General features: G+C 39.9%; 1 protein-coding gene across 1 annotated transcript in view; it reads right to left on the reverse strand.

The window, feature by feature from the left end:
• col28a1a (collagen, type XXVIII, alpha 1a) overlaps positions 1-16,073 on the reverse strand; it is a 47,282-nt gene extending 31,209 nt beyond the window's left edge. The window contains exons 1-17 of the mRNA XM_044171713.1: positions 15,922-16,073; positions 14,997-15,061; positions 13,175-13,313; positions 11,727-12,292; positions 11,136-11,156; positions 10,750-10,809; positions 9,648-9,701; positions 9,506-9,550; positions 8,048-8,074; positions 7,816-7,860; positions 7,666-7,710; positions 2,702-2,755; positions 2,527-2,595; positions 2,329-2,397; positions 1,396-1,464; positions 919-987; positions 749-817 (exon numbers count right to left, since the gene is read on the reverse strand). Coding sequence (XP_044027648.1) covers positions 749-817; positions 919-987; positions 1,396-1,464; positions 2,329-2,397; positions 2,527-2,595; positions 2,702-2,755; positions 7,666-7,710; positions 7,816-7,860; positions 8,048-8,074; positions 9,506-9,550; positions 9,648-9,701; positions 10,750-10,809; positions 11,136-11,156; positions 11,727-12,292; positions 13,175-13,286 — 1,374 coding nt within the window. The 5' untranslated portion in view covers positions 13,287-13,313; positions 14,997-15,061; positions 15,922-16,073. The remainder of the gene's footprint in view (positions 1-748; positions 818-918; positions 988-1,395; positions 1,465-2,328; positions 2,398-2,526; positions 2,596-2,701; positions 2,756-7,665; positions 7,711-7,815; positions 7,861-8,047; positions 8,075-9,505; positions 9,551-9,647; positions 9,702-10,749; positions 10,810-11,135; positions 11,157-11,726; positions 12,293-13,174; positions 13,314-14,996; positions 15,062-15,921) is intronic.
• Positions 16,074-21,961: the final 5,888 nt, after the last annotated feature.

Consider the following 21,961-nt stretch of genomic DNA (forward strand, 5'->3'; position numbering starts at 1 on the left):
AACACATTTTATGCTCGTTTTGATCTCCTCCACAAAAAGTCAGCTGTAAAGTCTACTCCGCCTCCAGAAGACCGGCCACTGTCAGTATCCACAGCAGATGTGAGAAGAACCCTGCTGAGAGTGAATATGAGTAAAGCTGCTGGGCCTGATATCATCCCTGGCTGTGTACTAAGAACATGTGTCAGCCAGCTAGTCTATCATTATCAGCTACCATCGTCACCAGTACCAAGTCTACAGTGTCTAGTCTGAACGACTACCGCCCTGTGGCACTTACCCCCATTCTGATGAAGTGCTTTGAGAAACTGGTTCTCCAGCACATAAAGAACAACATCCCAGCCAGCCTGGACCTTCACCAAAGTATCTGCTGCTGTACCACCAGACTACAGAGCAGTTTCTTTCCTCAGGCTGAGACTCCTCAGCTCCACCTCTGCACTCCACCATAATCAATGACATGGAACTTTACACTGACGTTGCACATACTGTATATACCGTCTGGGTGTATACATGTACAGATATATGTATATATTTATATAAGTAACTGTATATATTTTATTTTTATTTGATCTTATTCTATTAAAAGAAATAACATAAATATTTGTATATGTTCAGTGTGTGTAGCATGAAGGGGCTACAATTTACATTTTACTGTGCAAGCCTGTGTTGTAAAATGTCAAATTAATCTTGATACCTTGATACAAACAAAGGATAAATATGAGCAGCAAATTCCAAACATTATCATTGGCCTTGCCTTTTCTCCTTGGATGCCTGCCCCTGGAAACCCCACCAAACCTGGCAACCCGGGGGCTCCTGTGTTTCCCTGAAGGTCAGACAGGTGAGAGGTCAGACAGATCACATATCCTTTACAGCATCACAGGTTTTCACTATGCATTTCCAACCATGTTTTATAGTTAACCATACCTTATCACCTTTGTAGCCAATTCCTGGCTGGCCACGGCTGCCCTTAGGACCCTCATACCCCCTGCCACCCTGAAAGAAACACAGAGGGTTAAGAGAACAGGAAGGCCTGAAGAATAACACATCACATTGGCATCTTTAGACTCAGATCATACAACCATAATCTGAATGATACATTTATTTATTTTTTAATTCAATAATTACGTGGGGCATTTGAATACATCCCACATTGATTCTGATTGGGTCAGTCTGGTTTCTGATTTTTTAAACATATGTGCAATTTATAAATGAAACCGTAATTAAAATTAGTATTTCTTATCTCCCTCTATGGTTTTAAAGCACTAATATGTCACATTTTGTAAGAAATGTGTACATTGCAATGTACAGGGATAAACATTTGCAAAAACAGACTGTCTTAAATAAAGGATAAATAAAATGAGATATGCTAGTTGTAGTCAACCAGCTTGTCCTGGAACTTACCTTGGGCCCTGGGAGACCCTCACCTGGAAACCCTGGAGATCCTTGCATCCCTGGTGGCCCTGCTGGACCCTAAACACATCACCACAAAGATAGTAAGTGTTAAACACTGAATTTGCAGAATTGAACAGGTATTACATTACATGATCATAAACTGGAAGCACTAGAATATTCAATCAACAATAACACAAGGTCTGTTGCTGGAAAATGAGCTGGGCTGCACTGCCAACAGTAACTTATGTGGTTTATTCTGCATTTGTTGTGTGACAGGGTTTAAAGGATCGGTTCAACAAAAAAAAAATCTAACGATGCAGATATATTTTTTCATGTTGAGTTTTTGAGATAATGAAACTGTTGCCACCCCAATATAATGGAGATAAATGGAAGTGTGTTTGTGCTACTCAAAGCATTGAAAAATTACATTTGAATTTTTTTTGCAAAACTCAGCAACATAAAAAAACAACAACACAGTTCCTCAGTTTGTTGGTTATCCAGTTTTTTAAGGACTCACAATAATAGAATAGAATTCAAATAAGAAATTCAAGCGTCCAACATTCAAACGACTCCATTCAGGTTGCTCAAATACAGTTAGCCAAATTCAAAAAATTCAATTCAGAAGAAAATCAGGTTGCTTTAAATTGGATAGGTTAAATTCAGACACCACCACTATGAAGGATAAGCAACTGAGTCTGGATGGAATCGACCAGACCTCTGTCCTGAAGTCACATGATTTTTTTTTTATTTCACACCTGACTGATAGTTTTCAAAGTAAAATATTTCAGTGTTCTAAATTTTATATTAACCGTTCAGTAGTAGTTCAATTCCAGTTAGGTATACAGTTGCTTACAAAAATAAAAGTTTTTCATTGACTGCACTTCAATACACTGGACATGAAAGACAACTATGAATATGAGAGTAAATCAGCGTTTCACCCACCGGTGACCCTGGTTCGCCCACACCCACTGGTCCAGGAGGGCCTGGTCTTCCTTGGTTTCCATTGTCACCCTGAAAAATACAGTTTACAGATTAGAGATAAACTGAAAAGTACACAGAACACCTTCCACCTGTGGCCTTCCCACAGATAGGTAAGTAGGAAAATGTTCCTTATTTAATCAAATACTAAACCAAACCTACCTTGGGACCAGGGAACCCAATGCCATTATCTCCTGGAGGTCCAGGTGCACCCCTCGGCCCTCGGTCACCCTTTTTAGGAGAAGGAAAAAGAAACTTACAAATGTGCCCATAGCTTTAACCTGTGAAAATATTGATTTACTTGATGTATTTGAAACTTGATTGCCAGTGTTCTTACTTTAGGTCCTGATGGCCCCTCTGGACCCTGGTCTCCAGGTCCTCCCCTGACTCCCTGAGATAGGAACAAATAGGAAATGGCATGTAAATATATATGGTTCCATAAATAACATAAAATGAATTTCATATTAAAAAAATATAAACATCTACCAATTTTGCCTTTATCAGAGAGTTAAAACAAAGATAAGACAGGTAATGCAAAGGGTGGGTTATTTTGGAAAGTGCAGTTCCCCATTCTTGTCACTGCCAACTCTCTGGGAAGTGTATGTCTTCTCTGAAACTTAAGAGATTACCCAACATTACAGAAGGATCCCTCACTGGCTTCCCACTGACTAACAGGAATCAACACAATGGTTAGGACAACATTAAATTAAAACGGATTGTATGTTGAAAAGCTTATTATACTAAGAGATGAATTAAGAGATGCTGAGCTGATGCAGAAGTGGACAGTGAGAACATGGAAATATGACAGCATGGTAAAAGAAACTGATAATGAGAATTGATCATTTATAACCATATACAACAACTAGACTGATCTTAGCACTGATAGAGTTCTAAAAGATTATATCATTCGTTCAGATCATACCATGGTCTTGCATGTTTGAGCCTATTTACTGCAAACAAAATGCTTTGCATTGCTGACGTTTATCACAGCATGCTGTAGTGTTAAAAAAGAACTCCATCGATTTAGCATTGCACTCCTATAATATTGTCGGATTCATGATGGACAAATTTAAAAATTGATGCTGCAGAACCAGAGATATCGTCTTTTTTATGCCACACATTCTTCTTCCTTGTCAAAACCTGGTGCCTACATTACCCACAATGCAACTCAGCCATCGATGGTTCGGTTGGAGATTTGGGTGTGTTATGCTAGTAGTGACTAATGTAGCCTTGAGCCTCTAGCCTCAAGCAGACATGAGGAGTGGGCTATAGAGTAAGCTCACTTCTTTCTAACTCCACACCCCCAGATTCTTTTCATTTTATAACTTGTAGTCTTCCGCCCCAACCAGCGGTGACTCAAGTGACATCACTTGGGTCAATTTATCAGAGTTCATACAGCTTCCTCTGGAGACAAAAAAGGCTTTATACAACTTTTTTCACATATGTGGCAGTACTCCCCAAGACCTGTAAACAGACATTGATGTGTAGGCAAGAGGTGGAGCTAATATATTTTAAACAGTTGAGTTATAAAAAAAATTCACCCCCCTCACAGTTGTCATGAAGGGGGAAATCAGCTATAGAGACCAAACCCGTCGTTTGTACCAGGCTGTAAACATGTTTATTTCTGCTGTAAAGTTGGTCATTTTAACATGGGGCTCTATGGGGACTGACTCGCTATTGGAGCCAGCCTCAAGTGGCCATTTGAGTAACTGCAGTTTTTGGCACTTCCACATTGGCTTCATTTTTCAGCCCTGGATGGTTGCCACTTGGTTTTAACTGAGCTAACGTTAGCGGCTCAGAGAGGCTGAGAGGCTGAGTGTGTGTCTGTGGGGGGGTGTCAGTACATAGCTGTAGCCCTGCTGTTTATCATGGGATCATATCAAAGGAAAGAATGCAGTCCGGTCAAAAGCACAAGTCCGAACCATTGCGCCAAGACTGAAAAATACAAAGTAGAGGGTTAGCAAAAACTAGCATAAACTCCAGTGAATGATGCGTCTCGATCTGCATATTTGAAAATGAGCACGGTTTCACAGACTCCCACTCAAAGGCAGGGGGAGGGGGCCACCCACATCTGATTACAGGGTTTAACACTCTTTGTTTTAATAGAAATGTCATGACGCAAATTAGTCCCAAACGGTCGACTCTGTGTCAGCACTGGGCCTTGCTAGGTTCCGGGTGATTTAACACAGTAGATGGCGTGTTGAGCCATTTTCAACCCATGAAATGCAGATTTTCATAAATTTAGTACGAATGTCAATATTAACTCCAGCACTGATGTGTTTCATCACAGTACAGCCATATAATTTAGTTTACAGCTCAAAAAACACGTTTAAGTGTGCAGTACCTCTTTAAATTGTCAAAACTTTCAAAATGATCAATAGAACTTTTTGGACCCCCAAATAAAATGGCAAGGCTAGGACTCAGAAGCTCTGACTGGAGCTGTGATGCTACTTGTGGCACTCTATTGCACATGTTGTATTCATGCCCCATGATAGATCTTCTGTGGTCTAAGATTATCACCTTCATCAATGCAGTGAAGACGTCTTCACTGGTACAGGGACCAATGCTTTGCCTATTAGGTGTGCTGCCAAAGGGAAGTGGTCTAAATGCCCACCGGATCTCCTGGTGCAGAATAGCACTTATTACTGGATGTAGGATAGTGCTGTGACACTGGAAAACTGAAGGAGATATATAAGTGAAGGAATGGTTGGAAGAAATAGCCAAAATTTCCTACTATGAAAGATTATGTTATAAGCTAATAGATAGGCAAGATAACTACATGAAAATATGGGGCCCTTTTGTTATGGTATACCTGGTGTGCTGAAGAGTTGCACCCTTTCCACTTAAAAAGATAATATATTGTGATGTAATAATCTGGGGTATTGCTTAGTTCATATAGCATGATGTACCACTATTCAGCACATATAATATCATGTGGAATATATACTGCATAACGTTCTTATCTCTATTCCCTTTGTTCTTGTTTCCTGTTCTAGTCCTGTCTTAGGTGTAATTTGCTGTGATATTCTGATGTTTGATTCATTTTATAAGCTGTGTACATATGTTTTTCCTTTTGAAAAAACAATAAAAAAAAATAAGTTTCAGTGTTGTTGATATTTCAAATCAATCTGAGCTTTCAAATGCATTACCATCCTATGCATTACCCACAATAACAGTGTGCAAGTGTAAGCAGGTCATCTGTATAATAACCTCTTGTTCATATAACTACACAAAATCTGTCAAAATATAGTCATTACCTGACTGGGAAGGTCTCCAAAGTTAGTATGTGTATAGTGTGTATCTGTAAGGTTCAAGTTCAGAGCCTCACCTCTGTCATCTCTTCTTCTACGCCCCTACATTTCCCCCCTCACCTCTTCCCTTTGTACTATTCTCCTCTGGGAGATTTGGGTGTATTTTTTGTCCATTCATCATTGTAATCAATGCAATTATTTCCGTTTATTTCATATATATAGATCACACATACTTGAACCAATTTCGCAAATGTCTGTCTTCAACTATTAATATACAGATTTCACTGCACTGGCACTTAAACACTTAAAGGCATTTTTTTTGTATGGAGGTTCTGCTTTATTATCTGTCCTTCTCAGAACAAGATCTTTGGTGATCAATTTCAAACAGATCCTAATGCCATGACATTTGCATTAATAACAAACACAATGCAGAAGCCACCAGTTACAAGGTGGCTGTGAAGCAGGGAAAGCTCTAGGATGTAGGCAATTAGCCACTGGACTCTTCAAACTAGACCATTTCTATTAGAATTCTGTATTGTACTGAGGGGCAAACTGGAAATAAATAAAAATAGATGTGATTTGCCAAAATGCCAGCTGGTCCTTTAAATTGAGATAATTTCATAATTTGAAGATGTTAAACTGAAATAAGATATAAATTACACTGCGACTTTTTCAAGCTGTTCGAGGACTGGTGGGTACGAATACTGTGATGGTGTATACTTTGGTATTACAGGTTTATGAATAAACTTTTGTCAGTGTGTGTGTAGGTACATTTCATGGGAACTGGAGACAAATCAGAAGGACGTGAAACCTAATGGCACTCTGACGATGGCTGCTGTTGTTCGACTGATGCTGAAGGGGGCTACAAGCATTTAAGGAGAGAGGGAATGGATAACATGTGCCCAAATCCTAATCCTCTGGGACAACGTCTGCTCAAAGACTACAACCAAACATTGCAAGCTTGGATTCCCCGCTTTAGAAAGGCTACATTAGGAGAGGGATAAGATCTAATCCACAGCTCACATTCCACAAGTGCAGAGCAGGAGATGGACCCAGAGTGTGTGGCTTTCACTGCAGCACTGATTGTTTCAGTGCGGATGTGGGGGGACACAGGAATCTTTCAATTTGACCACACACCCGTTCAGGTATGAAGGCTCCTACGCGTGGAGTTCTATTAAATTTTGAAATTAAAACATGTCTCTATTTCATAGGTGTACTGCATATTGGTAATATCAGGCTTTGAAATGAAACATAAACATTGAAGGTTCTACTTCTAACAATAAATCGCCCTGAAATGCCAGTCTACTAATTCGAACAAATATGAACCACACACTTCGGGAAATGCATTTCTTCTATTTCTTTCTGAGAGTGAAATGAGAAGATCCATATCAATCTCACGTCGGTGTGTTAAGTACAGGGCTGGAGTCAGGATGAGGTTAGCCTAGCTCAGCATAAAGACTGGAAGCAGGGGGAAACAGCTAGCCTGGCTCTGTCGATATTTTCATATCGATTTTTTGTATTTAACCAACATACTGATACCGGTATGGAGTCACAGCATTGTCAGACAATAGAGTAACAATAAAAACATGGGTTTGTACCTTCTGAGTTTTGGCTGAACTGCATTCAAGGTGCCTATTTGGGTTTTATTTCCATTCTTACATTTAAAATGTCCTCCATGTAAATGTTAGTTCAGCCAAGCTGCTGTGGGGCCAAAACTATGACAGTTGTCTGTCATAACTCTGATATGAATAACTTGCTTATTGTCAATCATAAACAATTTGAATCTAAATCATATACTCCGTGACTGTGGATCCATATTTGTGAAACATTGTACATGTTAATGAGATTGGTCATCAAAATTGCATAATTTTGACATTCACAATGATTACAAAACATCTCATCTGTGTGAGGGAAGACACGATCAGTTGTAGTGTGCAACCATTAACTGAGGCTCTGTATATAATGGGATATCAATGTACTGCCCAGCCATTCATATATGCACTATGTGTAAAGAGTATTGGTTAATGGGATAAAAAGTTAAAAACTTCACCTGCTCTCCTCTGGGGCCTCTGGGGCCAGGAGGTCCATCTGCACCCTAAGGAAAGACATCAATAAAATATCACTATATTCACATACAGAACGTGGCCACAGCAAAAAGTCATCATGGCAATTACATTTTTAAAAAAAGTATTAAACCTACCTGTTCTCCCTTTTTACCAGGGACACCACATTCACCCTGTCCTCCCTGGAAAATGCAACCAGTAAAGATACAGGTGAAGCTTAAAGCAAACACCTTTCTAATCTGGGCACTGAGCCAAGTCAAACTGTCTGACACTGGCCAGAATGCCTGTAGGCTTTGTAGTATAGAAAGCTTGACAACTGGCAATGTCTGTATGCATGGAATTTATAATATCAAAAATAATAATACAAACCTTTTCCCCTTTGCTACCAGGCCGACCCTATAGAAAGGGAAATTTGACATTAAACTTTTCCAAAATTGATATCAGACAGTTGACTGTCCACCAACCATCATGCTACTGTAATCGAAAGTCAACCAACCAACCAACATCAAAATAGGACTGCTTAATGTGATGGGAGCACAGGAGACATCATAGACTGCTAATTGATTTATATATTAAAAAATTGGATTCAGTCCATATAATTTCTACTTTTTATTTGGTAAGTGATAACACTGGTGAACGCTCCAAACCTTGCTAACTTCTAGTTTGTAGCCAGCACTTTGAGATCTGACAGAGAAACACCTGTTAGGCTAACTGTGTAGCCTAGAAACATGTTGCGTTGCTTTGGACAGTCATGTGAGACTTATCTTAGATCTAATTCTAATTACTAGTGGAATAAAGTACTTAATGAAAATGCACCTAGTGTCACGTAAAGGTAACCCAGTTATATTTACCTATGAAGTTAGTTAACATTTCGGGAAATACACGCATTGAGAGTGAGAGGAAAAGATAAATACCTCTCTCATGTCTGTGCATTAAACACAATCAGGATGTGGTTAGCCTAGCTTAGCATAAAGACCGGAAGCAGGGGGAAACAGCTAGCCTAGCTCTGTCCAAAGTCCAAAAACTATTTGTTGGGTAAAAATAGCTGGGGACAGTGACTTTTTATAATCTTGTTATCACAGTGAGGTTGCCAGGAGTCACATCGTGCCTGTACAGACACCTATAACTTTCCAAAACCTGTGCTCACCGACAGTATCTGGCAACCTGTGCTATAGCCAGAGACACTGCACAGAAACACTGGGCAAATGGATAAACTGTTGTCAAGAAATAGTTCCAGCACATTATTCCCCACAAACTGTCGTTTTGACAGTTTCTGTTTGTGTAGCCTACAGTTTAAACAGAAGATATATAATGTGCTAATTAGTGAGCTTTAAAGGTGCTAGCTGTATTTTTTAACTTTGGAGCGAGCCAACTTAGCTAGCTATCCCCCCCTGCTTCCAGTAATTATGCTAAGCTACGCTACTTGCCTCTCGGCTCCTGTATTTACTGTATAGACAATAGATGAAATTTAATTCTCTCATGTCATTCTTGGAAAGGAAGCTAATAAGTGTATTTTCAAAAATGTTACACTATTTCTTTGACATGTTAAGTGTGAAATAGAAGCTGAAACCTGAAAAGATGTATAATCAGTCAGAATAGTCTAAAAGACTAGACTTTAAAACTACTTCTGCCTGGTAAATTGGCCCACTACTTCTTACTAGACTGCATAATTTAACAGTACATTGTTTTAATGGTAAACCACTGTAACACATTTGGAGCTCCCTCCATAGCTTCTCAAAATAGAACATAACAGTATACCATACTCAGATTTACATGACATCTTGTAATCCAGGAAAGAGAAGTTTCAGAAAAATATTTGATCATTACCTCAAGGCCCTCCATTCCTGGACGTCCATTAATGCCAGGTTCCCCCTACAGTGACCGAGCCCAGACAAAACAGCACATCAAACGACACTTCGTGGATTCTTTCTGTAACCAGCACTGGATTATGGAGACAATAGAGACTTACACGAGATCCCTTTGGACCTGGAGCTCCATCAGACCCCGTCTCGCCTGGTTTCCCCTAGATGAAAGTAAAGGGAGAGATTGTGCCGGATGAGAATATTTGGGCCCCTTTTTAGTTTGCACTCTATGTATGTATAGGCAAAGGTGAGGTAGGGCATTCTCGGCGTGACCTGTCTGTAACCCCTGTCCAACATAAACCTCCACCTCAGCGCAGCAGGTTCTCAGATCACTGCAGCCTGTGTGTTTGCTCATGTTTAATCTTCCATCCTTGACCTTTGCTTCTTTCCAAGGGCCTCTCTTCAGTAGTGCTACCAGTGAAAACAGCCCTTTCAACTGGCCCTCTCACCACCTGCTACACTTGCATTGTGGGAAACATTTCCTGCTCTTTCGCACATTTTCCCTGCAGTGCTTTGGATGCAGGCCAGGCACACCTGCTGATGGAGGCCGCTAGCCTGTGGAGGCTGGGAGAATCCCCAGCTATCCAGGGATAACAAGCCACAGTGTGAGGCTTACTGGGCTCTGTGTGATGAGGAAGTGACTGTCAACCTGAAGCCAGCAGACACTCCCACAGCTGGGCAGTAAGCTGGTACAGAAATAGTGTCACATTACCCAAAAGTCTGCAGGATCGATCGATCGATCGATCGATCGATCTATCTATCTATCTATCTATCTATCTATCTATCTATCTATCTATCTATCTATCTATCTATCTATCTATCTATCTATCTATCTATCTATCTATCTATCTATCCCTCCATCTATTCTATAACACAAAAATTCTAACCACTATTGGCCAGTAGTGAGACTTTAGTCATCTAGTAATGATATTGGCAAATACTGTCTGGTCTGGTTGGCTCATTCATAGGAAAGGAACTACAAAATTTCAGCTAGTACATTTGGTATGAAATACAATACGGTACTACCAAAATATGTGTAATATTGATGTGCACCAACAGTATTACCCATATGACTTTTCAATGAAGTGACAAGTGGTGATTTATATTTTAATATTTTTGAGAAATGAGTCTATCACAGCTTGTGTTAAAGATGTTAGCACAGAAGGACTGGTTTAGAAATAGTACAGGATCATACTATAATACACTCACTGGGCTCCCAGGGTGGCCCCTCTCCCCCCTCTCACACAGACAGGTCTTTGGCTGTGGGCACTGAAATAAAGACAAAGGAAAAGAGCAAAATAATAAACAAAATCAACAATGTGCTTTAGATACAGAGCAAAACATGAGAAAGGTGAAATAGCTAGCAGAAACGAGGACGGAAAATGCTGGCCTCCTCCATTTTGTATTAACAAAATGATTTTGTCATGTTCGTCAACAGTAAGCTTCATAGCTTGCTGAATGTTACTGTTTATTTAATCTTGAATGTGTTTCACCTGTAAGGACAGTATTAAATGACAACATAAAATAACAGAAAACGAGCATGTAAGCCAAAAAGTCGACGGGATGATATTAGTTAATAATCTCATAGTACTTACCCCAGTTTTGACAATTGAGCTCTGAAAGAAAAAAAGACAGAGAGTTATTCAGTGTCCAGTCCTGCAGAGATCATAAACCTGGACCAACATAACAACACACTTTAGAGGTATGCATCATACCCAGTCATTTATATCCAAAGGTACCCTGAAAACATTGTGTGTATCCATGAGGCATGCATGTTTTGCATGTTTTGCCGCAGCCTTGTGCCTCAGCCAGTGGCACGTGCTGCTCTACAGACTGATCTCAATGAAATCAACAAGGCTACACTTCTGGCTGCAGTGCTACTGATGGTCTGAAGATGACCGAACCGTAATCCAAACGCTTTCACACTCCTCCTTCTCTCCATCAACTAGGTGTCCACACTGTCAGCAGCATACTGTATGTTTATGTACACACACATTGCTTTCATTGTTAATCTACGTTTCATCTGTTTTAATTGCTTATTTTATGCTCTATGTGAGTCTCTACATTCTGTTTTCTCCTTACGAATGGCAGCAGTGCAACAACATCATCTGTGAAGCTTCAGACTATACTGACGCCACTAACTGCAGACTCTAAACTGATGCCGCCCTAACACAAACATGACTGACCAGTTCACTGAAGAGTCTGTGATCCAGCTGGCTGTCGGTGAGGCTGAGGACGTGCTGCTGTGGGGGGGCACTGGCAATGGATCGTAGTGTTGCACCCATGGGACCGTCCCTGGGCAGGTCTGACAGCCTGATGGTGAACACCCTGATGTTGTGCTGTTTGGCCTCAGCAGCAGCTGTCACTGCACTGGGGCTGCGTGGGTGATCCGTTCCATCCATCATCAGCAGCGCCACCCTCAGGCTGCTGGAGGACGTCTCGCGGCTGAACACCTGGGTGGCGTTAGTGATGGCGTAGGCGGAGTAGCTGCCGTGGCCGATGAAGGTCATGGAGGCCACCCGGCTCTGGAAGACGTCCATGTCCTGCCAGTCTCTGAAGTTGTGCTCCACTGACACGGTGCTGCTGTACTGCAGCGCAGCCAGGCGCAGACGCAGACGCCAGCCGGCTGAGTGGAGCTGCGTGAGCATAGTGCTGAAGCGCAGGATGAACGCCTTCTGACGCTCAAACAGCAGAGATTTGGCTTTCTCTGAACTGTCCACGATGAACATGATCTCCACCGGGCAGATCAGGGCTAGGCAGGAGGCAAAACATAGCAGGCTTGCACTGTAATCGCAACCATTTAGAGAGGTTTCAAGCAGTTGGTGCAGTGGTCTATTATTACTTCTATAACTAACTTCTATCAGAGTATCTGCACATTTTAGAAAGCGCTAGGCTCCATTGTCCCACCAGCATCCAACACGTCCACATCAAGATATCTTGACTACTGACCATTTGGTATGAATTATCATATTATGTGTTTCTAATAAAAAACATACTCTATCATTATCAGATTTTTTTTTACTGTCAAATATTGGTATGGGTATTGGCCTCAAAAACCCAACATTGGAAAGGCTCCAATTAGCTTTTTGCCTTTATTTGATAGAGACAGCAAATGTGGGAGAGAGAGAGAGAGAGAGAGAGAGAGAGAGAGAGAGAGAGAGAGAGGGGGATGACTCGACCCCGGGCAGCTACAGCTGGACCCAGCCTTGCACATGGGGCTGACGCTCTACCAGGTGAGCAACCGGGGCGCTCCGGAAAGTCTCCAATTTTCAACAAAGTTGCACTGGATAATTACAATCTCTGGCGGATTCAAATATAGATACAGTATATAGATAATATCAACTCTGCTGTCAATCATAGTGTTACAGTATATATTAACACACAGTCCTTTAAATCCCCTGTAAAGCTGAAGTGACCATTATTAGTTTCTACAATTAAAGGCTGAAAGAAATTACTTCTATTATCTCTTATTAATTCAATTCATTCAACACTTAACACACACTTACTACTTACAATAAGACACGAGCTCAGAGTATGTAAGACTTTATCAGTGATCAGCTGTGTATAAGCATGGTATCGTTGGACAAGGTATTATACAGCACTGATACATTTCATAGCTATTTGAAACACTTACTTTTGGCCTCATTAATGATGACCTCTCTCTGTCCTTTCCTCCGTCTGGTTTGGCATCTGGTTGGGCTCGACAGGGCCAAAGCAAGGATCAAAACCTTCAGGAGCCCCTGCATAGTAATTGTTTAGTCCAGTTGCTCAACCTGGAAAATGCAGAGAAAATTCTAGCAGCATTAGCGGTAGATGATGCTTCTATGAGACTATGAATAATGGACAGCATCAGTCCGTGGACATCTGCCATGCAGCGTCACTTAAATCTCCGCTCAAGAGTAGCAAACACTGCAGTGATTTCACATCGACACAAGAGGGAGACAAGTCTGTAACAGCTGCTCACAGATGACAGTTGAATTCCTTCAGCATCCTATGATGAAGGTAGGCAGGCTCACAGAGCACAGAATTCAACTATCTGCTCCCTGTCACACTTTAGAATCACAGCTGCTGTCTGACATCATCACTATTACCTCTACATCTGCTTTCACCAACCACTACTACTGCACTTGCTACTATATGCTACTGCTAATACCAGGGTTGCGTCTGATACATCTTCTGCTGCAACTACAACAAATACTGCCATTACTGCTGCTACTAATACTACCACTGCTACCACTGCTGCTAACATTACCGTACTGCCTTCCAGTGCTGCTTGTAATGATACTAATACTGCTGCTGCTAGTATATATAGCAGCTAGTTTATTAGGGTTGAACAATATGAAGATATTTACTGTGAGACGATATAAATTTGTCCTCCATCAGAGATTTTGCAAAGCCCTTCATGCTGTGGTAACTAGGCTCTTCCTTTAATAGTTCCGGTTGTATGTGAGGTCATTGTGGAAAATGTCACAAAGCGATGTACAGGACTGATTTATGGCAGTATTGGATTTTATAGGATTTTTGCGTCAATGTGATGAAGTACTTAGATTTGTCAGGTATAAAATTTGATGTATTAGTCCAAAACAGAAATCCGTGTGTGGTTACTTCATCCAGACAGTGACAATATCTCAGTCGATTTTATGCCACAATATACAGCATATTGATAATGTGATAAAGTTACATTTACCATGATAAAGGATTTTATTAATATTGCCAACCCATAATCACTACTGTCACTACTGCTACTGCAATTATTACTCATAATATTATTACTATATCTACTAAAAAATTGTACTACTACCAATTACTATTAAAATTACTGCTAATACTAGAGCTATTATTATTAATAGCTCTACTGTAATACTGCTACTGCTGTGCTGCTGCCACTGAAACACTTCCACTGCAGCTCTAAGTACCATAACTACCACTGCTCCTGCTTTCGCTGCCTACTTATACCAGTGTAGTATCAGTTCTTATATTTGAATTTATACTTATGTATGAAATGTGCTACACAAATAAATTGGCCTTGCCTTGCTCTGCTGCTGCTACTGGTGCCACAACTACTACTTCCATACATGGCATGTCTGGTATAATAATTAATAACAACAACAACAACAATAATAATAATAATAATAATGATAATGATAATTATAATAATAATAATAATAATAATAATAATGATAATTATAATAATAATAATAATAATAATAATATGGGACTGGTCTTGCAGTGGTGAGTGTTATCTTTAATTGTCCCTGATAAATGAACTCACACACTGAGGCAACCACATTTGAGTGTTTGAACTACAGCACGTGAACTATTAGAAGAGAAATTAAAAGCAGGCAGAGGGTTTTTGAAAAAAAAAAAAAAAAAAAAAAAAAAAAAAAACAGCCTGTGTCCAAATTTAGCACGATACTGGCGGTGTGAGCAGCGTGTGTGTACCGGGAGACACGTACCTGTGTGTTCCGTCCCTCAGCGAGCTGGGCGGCCGCCGCGCTGCTGCTGTCAGTGGCTGCTGTCCCTGCAGAGGCAGCAGCTCGGACGGTCACTGCACGGCATTACAGCGGCTAACACTTCCTGTTCCTCCCTTCACAATAAAACTTTACTCGAGCGCTCAAGCAATTTGGGATTATTTTTGGACGTATTTTACAGTTCGAGTTACATTTCATATGTAATGTCATGATTTCATTATGTAACTAGGAGTATATTTCAAAATGCTATGTGTAGATCTGCATAGCGCCAACACTTTTTTTTTGTAAATGACAGATTTTATTTTGAAGCCAAATTTCACTTACTGATTCTGCTCAGTAAGTGGCTGGGACTGCACCACTAATACCAGAACTTTTATAAATATTACATTTAAACAAATAGGCAGGTAAACTATGAAGTCCAGCCAGTGATCATCAAACAATACCCGCCAATATTTAGTAGCTTTAGTAACAGTTAGTTTACTCTTCCTGAACCCATGACTGTGGGCAGGAATATACAGTATCCACTCAAAGCACTGTGGGAGAAGAAGTTTTTACATCTTTTACGTCAGCAAACGCATCAATGCAAGAATATGAAATTACTCCTTTACAAGGAAAAGCCCTGCAACCAAAATGTACAAATGAAGCACAGAAGTATTATCAGCTTATTGTAAAAGAAAAACGGAAGTAGAAAGAAGCACTATTCATTATTTCAGTCTTCTATTATTGTTGTATATGTATATTATTTAAATTACTATCAGTGACACATTAATGTATATGCAGCATCATGTTGTAGCTTTTTAAGGTGGAGTTAATTTTAGCTTAGTTTAGTCTATAACAATAAATCATGCATCATATTCATGAGCTGATATCTTCCTAAAATCCTTGAAAAAGTAGACAGCTGTTGTCCTACCTGGCTCAGATCTGCATTATTGAAAAATTTCAGTCTGGTTTCAAAGCTCTTCACAGTGCTCGATCTGCAGTACTGAGAGTAACAACTGACATCCTCCTGGCTGCTGACTCAGGTAGCTGCTCCATCCTTTGCTTTTACACAGTGTATATGAAAGTGCAGCCTTTGACACAGTAGACTACTCGATCCTCAGTCACTGGTTAGACCACTGGGCTGGGGTTGGGTCTGCCTTAAACTGCTTCTCTTCATGTTTATCCTACAGATCCTTCACTTTCTCACTTGGCATCTCCTCTTCATGCTCAACGTCCCCCAATGTTCTACACTTGGTCCGGTTCTCTTCTGCATGTTATGCTCCCGTTAGGTCACATTATTGAAAAACACAACCGTTCTTTTCACTGTTTTGTGGATGACACACAAGTCTACCTCCAACTAGCCTGATAATTACAACAAACTCACTGACCTCAATAGCTGTCTTCAAGACATAAAGTCCAGGATGGCCGCAAAGTTTCTCCAGCTTCATTTGAATAAATCTGAAGTGATATTATTTGGACCACAGCATTTAACCTCCATGATTTCACCTCTTCTTGGCACCCCCCCCCCTCTGTGAAGTCAAACGCAAAAGATCTTGGAAACATTGAAGCATTGAAGTTCAACAAACAAATCAATCAGGTAATTAAATCAGGTTTCAGCTCCACATTGTCTCCAAACTCTGATCAGTGACTTGGAGAAAGGCACCCATGCCTTCCCGATTCCTGCAACTCTTTATTTTATGACACCACTGAGTGTTCTTTATTTAAGACTGTTAACCCTGTACTGCATACCGTTGCCCTCAGGCAACAGTAAAAAATGTTGTCCCTCCCCCCTCCCCCCACTTTCTTTTAATTCCTACACATGACAATGGGTTAAGATATGACTGTAAACAATCCACTGTACATGAGTACGAACCTCTAATGAAGCATATTTGATAGGTTTTTGAGGAAAAAATATATATATATAATAAAGGAGTTTTCTCTTCGTTGCCTCAGGACAATGTTGTGCACTTAGGCTACTTTTCAGAGTAGTATTGAGCTCAGTGAAGGACTTGTAATGTGACGTAAGATGAAGGTCTTGGTCAATGTTTAATACGAACATATCCACAGAAATTCACAGGCAATGGACACAGGGATATTCTATCGGCTAAGATTTTACTTTCAGTATATCTGTTACAATTACTAAAACTGTGCTTGCTGCACAATACAAATGTTCTGAACACATTTTATCAAAACAAATGAAAAGAGTGCTTATTTTTAATGTATTTCACTTGCCTCAAACTTCCAAAAAATAGGATAACATTTATTTTCAATGAAAAACCAAAAATCAAAGGGGGACCACATTACTCCCATTCTCGCCTCCATGCACAGGCTCCCTGTTAGCTATAGAATCCATTTAAAATCCTGATGTTTGTCTACAAAGTGTTAAATGGTCTTCCCCCTTCTTATATTACAGAACTCCTGCCCCCATATCACACTGTCAGCAACCTGAAATCTTCTGTCCAAAGGCTCCGGTCTGTCCTAAGATCCAGGACTAAGTGTTATGGCGACAGGCCCTTCTCTATGCCCCAAAACTATGGAATTCTCTCCCTCCCGCTATATGATTCTCCCATTCTATTGAGATTTTCAAGAGTCAATTTAAAACGCACTTTTACTCATTAGCCTTTACAGGTTCTGTGAATGAGATTCTGAACATTAATATGGCAGCAAACAACTATTTGCTATGTAAACATGTAGTGGAGTGATGGCGTCCAGAGCAGAGGATGACCTGTGCTGTTATCGGAGCCTCTCTGTGCATTTTGTACACAGCAGGGCCGGCTGTCCGTGCATGTTAGTGCATGTGAGTCCCTTGTGTGAAACTGGAGAGCTGTTTGGGTTTTTTTCACATCTAACGCGATAAATTAAGGATTTATTTCAACCAAACCAGAGATGGTGATTGTTGAAACAAAGACTAACAAAGACGGTTTTGGGGAGTTTTATTTAGTTTCTGTCTAGTTTGAATGAAGTGTGTTTTATAATTGTTGTTGCTGTTAAGCCATGTGTTTTATGTGTGTTAGAGGAGTCAATTTAACGTAAACTTTACGGGTTAGCTATCTCTCAAGTGTTTTGCCTGCCTGCTAATTGGGTTTTCTTCTAAGTAGCAGCAAATTCAAATAGAGACAGAGCACAATTAAGTCCTGTTCACAATCACATTCTAGGGGAAAATGAGGTTTTCTTATTCAATATAGATGGGCCTTCCACATAGGTTAACATTACTAACGTCACTAACAAGCTAACAGGAAATGGGACCAAGCTTGCTCAACTGGGACATAGGAGGGATCAACTGTATCACATGATATCACTCGACATGAACTTTTTGAGGCACTTGTCCTTCAGACAAGTAAATTTACCTTTCACTTGTCCAGGCACAAAAGTCACTTGTCCAGGTAAAAATGACAATAATTTACTTTTTTCATTTTGTTTGCGAATGCAGAATTCAACAAACAGCTGAAAGCATCCAAACAGTGTGAACATATAAATGATTCAATTTATGAATTTTATTATGGCTACATGTAACGTTTTCACCTCAACAATCATTTTTATATTCATTTAGATTCTATATAAAAATAGAAAATGCAGAGTGATACCAGTAAATGTTGAGAAAAGTCCCTAGGTGACCTGTTTTCGCTATTTTATTTTTCTTATAACAGGCCGATATTTGAAGTGCCATTTGGCATATTATAGTTTTTATTTGAGCCAATTTGTTGTTCTTAGAGCTACTCCACTGCATCTCAGAGGGAAATATTGTATTTTTTAAAGTCTGTAGATAAGCTCAAGTTGCAGTATAATAGTTACTGAAAGGCTATGTGTTGTGTTTTATGCCATAGAAAGTAATAAAAAGTCCCTGTTTATGTAATGTTATGCTGTCTTCTTGTATTCTGTTTTGTTGTATTTGTGTTTATTATGATTGTACACTTTGTGTTAAAATGCTTTGGTATTTTATTTGATAATATAGCACTTGAACTGAATTGAGATCATCCAAGATGATGGACAGGTGCAAGCACTACACTGCATGACCTGTATCTGAAAATACAGTCAAATACTCTAGTCAATAAATGTTTAATGATAGCAGTTGTGAAGTGTTCTGTTTCTCAATATTGATACTAATTACTAACTTTCTAACATTTTAACATCACCATTCATAATTTATCTTGAAACTAAACAGGTTTTTGAGGTATACATTTAAGTATTTCAATGATTAAGATGTACTTTGAATGTAAACAAGGTACCAGAGTGCATAAAAAAGCACTGGCCCTGAACGAGCACTGCGCTAGTTCTTGTACAATTCAAGATTCCAATATGTAAAAAAATAAAATAAAATTAGATATTGATCAAAGGAAATATGAAAAAGTAAACAAATTAAATGAAATATAAAAAATAAAGTATCTAAACATAATAAATAAACAATAACATCAATAAAAGTCAATAAACCTTAATCAGGAGCCACAGAAAATAATTCTTTAAAATATAACAGTGTGCGTTGACTTTTTTGTTTGTCATAAGGGTTAATTTATCTATGTACAAACTGAATTCAACCAGAAAAAATATTAAGGCTTGGGAAGGACTTATGTATGTGAAATTTACCAACTACAAGTATAAGATTTGTCATGTAACTCAATTCAATTCAATTTTATTTATATAGCGCCAATTCATAACAGAAGTTATCTTATTACACTTTTCCTATAGAGCAGGTCTAGATTGTACTCTTTATAATATTATTTACAGAGACCCAACAAATCCCACCATGAGCAAGCATTTGGCAACAGTGGCAAGGAAAATCTTCCTTTTAAGAGGCAGAAACCTCAAGCAGGACCAAACTCAGGGTGGGTGGCCATCTGCCGCTGCTGTTTGGGTTTAGAGAGAAAAAGAGAGAGAGATTAACTGCACCAAAAGATGAGCTCCTGAATACAACTCAAACTTGGACCTAAAAAAGTGGGACATTTTGCAAAATTACCTTCAAATAATCTTCAGAAAGGACTCTAAAGAAGAGCTAACCGCATTAATCAACAAGAACAGAAGAGGAAATATCATCTTTGGATATATTTTTTAAATCAAAACAACTGGCTAACTGTCAAGCTAGCTAGCAACTGTTAACTGCGTAAGGCCAGGGTATGGCCCTGCTGGAGCTGGACTTGGCTAAATTCAAAGAGCTGACCCAAGCCACCCAGACAACACTCTACAGCAGCTTAAAGAGGAGCTCCAGCAGCTAAAGAGAGACAACCAGGCCTTGGCATCTGACCTCAGAGGAAGTCTAGAGTCACTCAAACAAGAGAACAGTGAGCTCCTTGCTCAGTTAGCCAAAGTGAAGGAGGATGCTGAGAATAGAGAAAGGAGCTTCACCAGGCAAGTCCAACACCTGACAGACCAACTCTCATCAGTCCCCACAATGACAAGTATAGAGACACAGACACTCCCTGCCAGTGTCCCAAACCCCTGCCTTGTCACTGTCCCACCCTCTCTGCTCTGCACTCAGCCCAACAACACCCTGGCAGCTGCTGATACATCAACACAGCCAGCTGCAAACAGCCAGCTCTGCCCATCCTAGCTTCCCTCCACTCAGCCTGAAGAGGAAGCCCCAGAAGTCATCCTGCTGGCTGATTTTAATGGGAAATTCCTGGACACAAACAAGCTTTTTCCTGGTAAGAAAGTGCTATGTAGAAATCACCCATTTCAAGGCCCAGGGAAACGTGCTTCTAACTGGAGATCTGAATGGACGAACAGGAACCTGATGTCATCGACCCACATGGCAACAACCATGTGTTTGGTCAGTCTCCCGTGTTTACCACACCAACCATCACCCCTTGGAACAACCTTGACTCTGAAATAAACCAAAGTGGCAGGGAAGTAGTGTATCTCTGTCGGACCTTAGGCCTGTACATAGTTAATGGTAGGTTCAGAGAGGACTGTTTAGGGAGATTCAAATACTCCTCAGCTCTTGGGTTTAGCGTATTAGACTATGCAATCACTGACATGAACCCCTCCACTATCAGTGCTTTCACTGTCAGACAGCAATCCCCCCTTTCAGACCACAACCAAATAAATGTGTTCTTTAAACTCTCAGGTCTAATGAGTGACACAAAAAGGGAACCCAGTAAGCTGTATAAATTAAATCCTACTTACAGATGGGCACCAAGACAGTGAAGACAAATTCATCATGGCCTTGAACTCACCTAATCTGATGTATGACATATCAGTATATAACCAAAATCAATATGTCGCTACCAGAGATGGTGTAAAAAGGCCATTGATGATATCAATATGATATTTCATGAGGCAGCTATTGAAGCTAACCTTTTAAAACAAAAACAGAAGCTGTTAAAAAGCAAAATGCTGACAAATGGTATAATCGAGAATGGAAGACCATCAGAAAAGACCTGAGAAAAATAGCAAATGAAAAACATCGCCAACCAAACAACCCAGCCTTACGCACTAGGTACAATGACATTACAAATATAAACTGGTTTTTTTTGTTTACAAATTACACCCACATGAAACTTGAAACGCCATTAATCCAAATCAATTTTGGGATATGTGGAACAACTTCAACACAAAGCAACCACAAGCACTACCCATCCAACATGGTGACATCTGGAGAGCACATTTTGAAAATCTGTACAAAGACATACCAATAAATCTAAGTAATTCAGATCAATGTATTATAAAAGAAAAACTCCAAACATTAGAAGAAACAATTAAAGACAACCAAAACCCCCTTGATTTCCCAATTACTTGGGAAGAAAGAATAATAATGATAATAATAGTAATATGACTAATAACAACAATTGTAGTAGCAGTTGTCGAGCAGGAACACGGGGGCAGCAGGTGGCCCACAATCACAGATCCAGACTGTGCAGCTCCGGAGGCAGAAATACCTGCTGAAAGCAACAGAAGGAGAGAGGAGAGAAATGAGAAAGTGCAAAACTACGGGAGAGAAAAGATGTCGAGTTAATAACATGGATTAATGGGATAAGAAT

This window comes from Siniperca chuatsi, linkage group LG17 (genome assembly GCF_020085105.1).
Source record: "Siniperca chuatsi isolate FFG_IHB_CAS linkage group LG17, ASM2008510v1, whole genome shotgun sequence".
In the NCBI taxonomy this organism is placed as follows: domain Eukaryota; kingdom Metazoa; phylum Chordata; class Actinopteri; order Centrarchiformes; family Sinipercidae; genus Siniperca; species Siniperca chuatsi.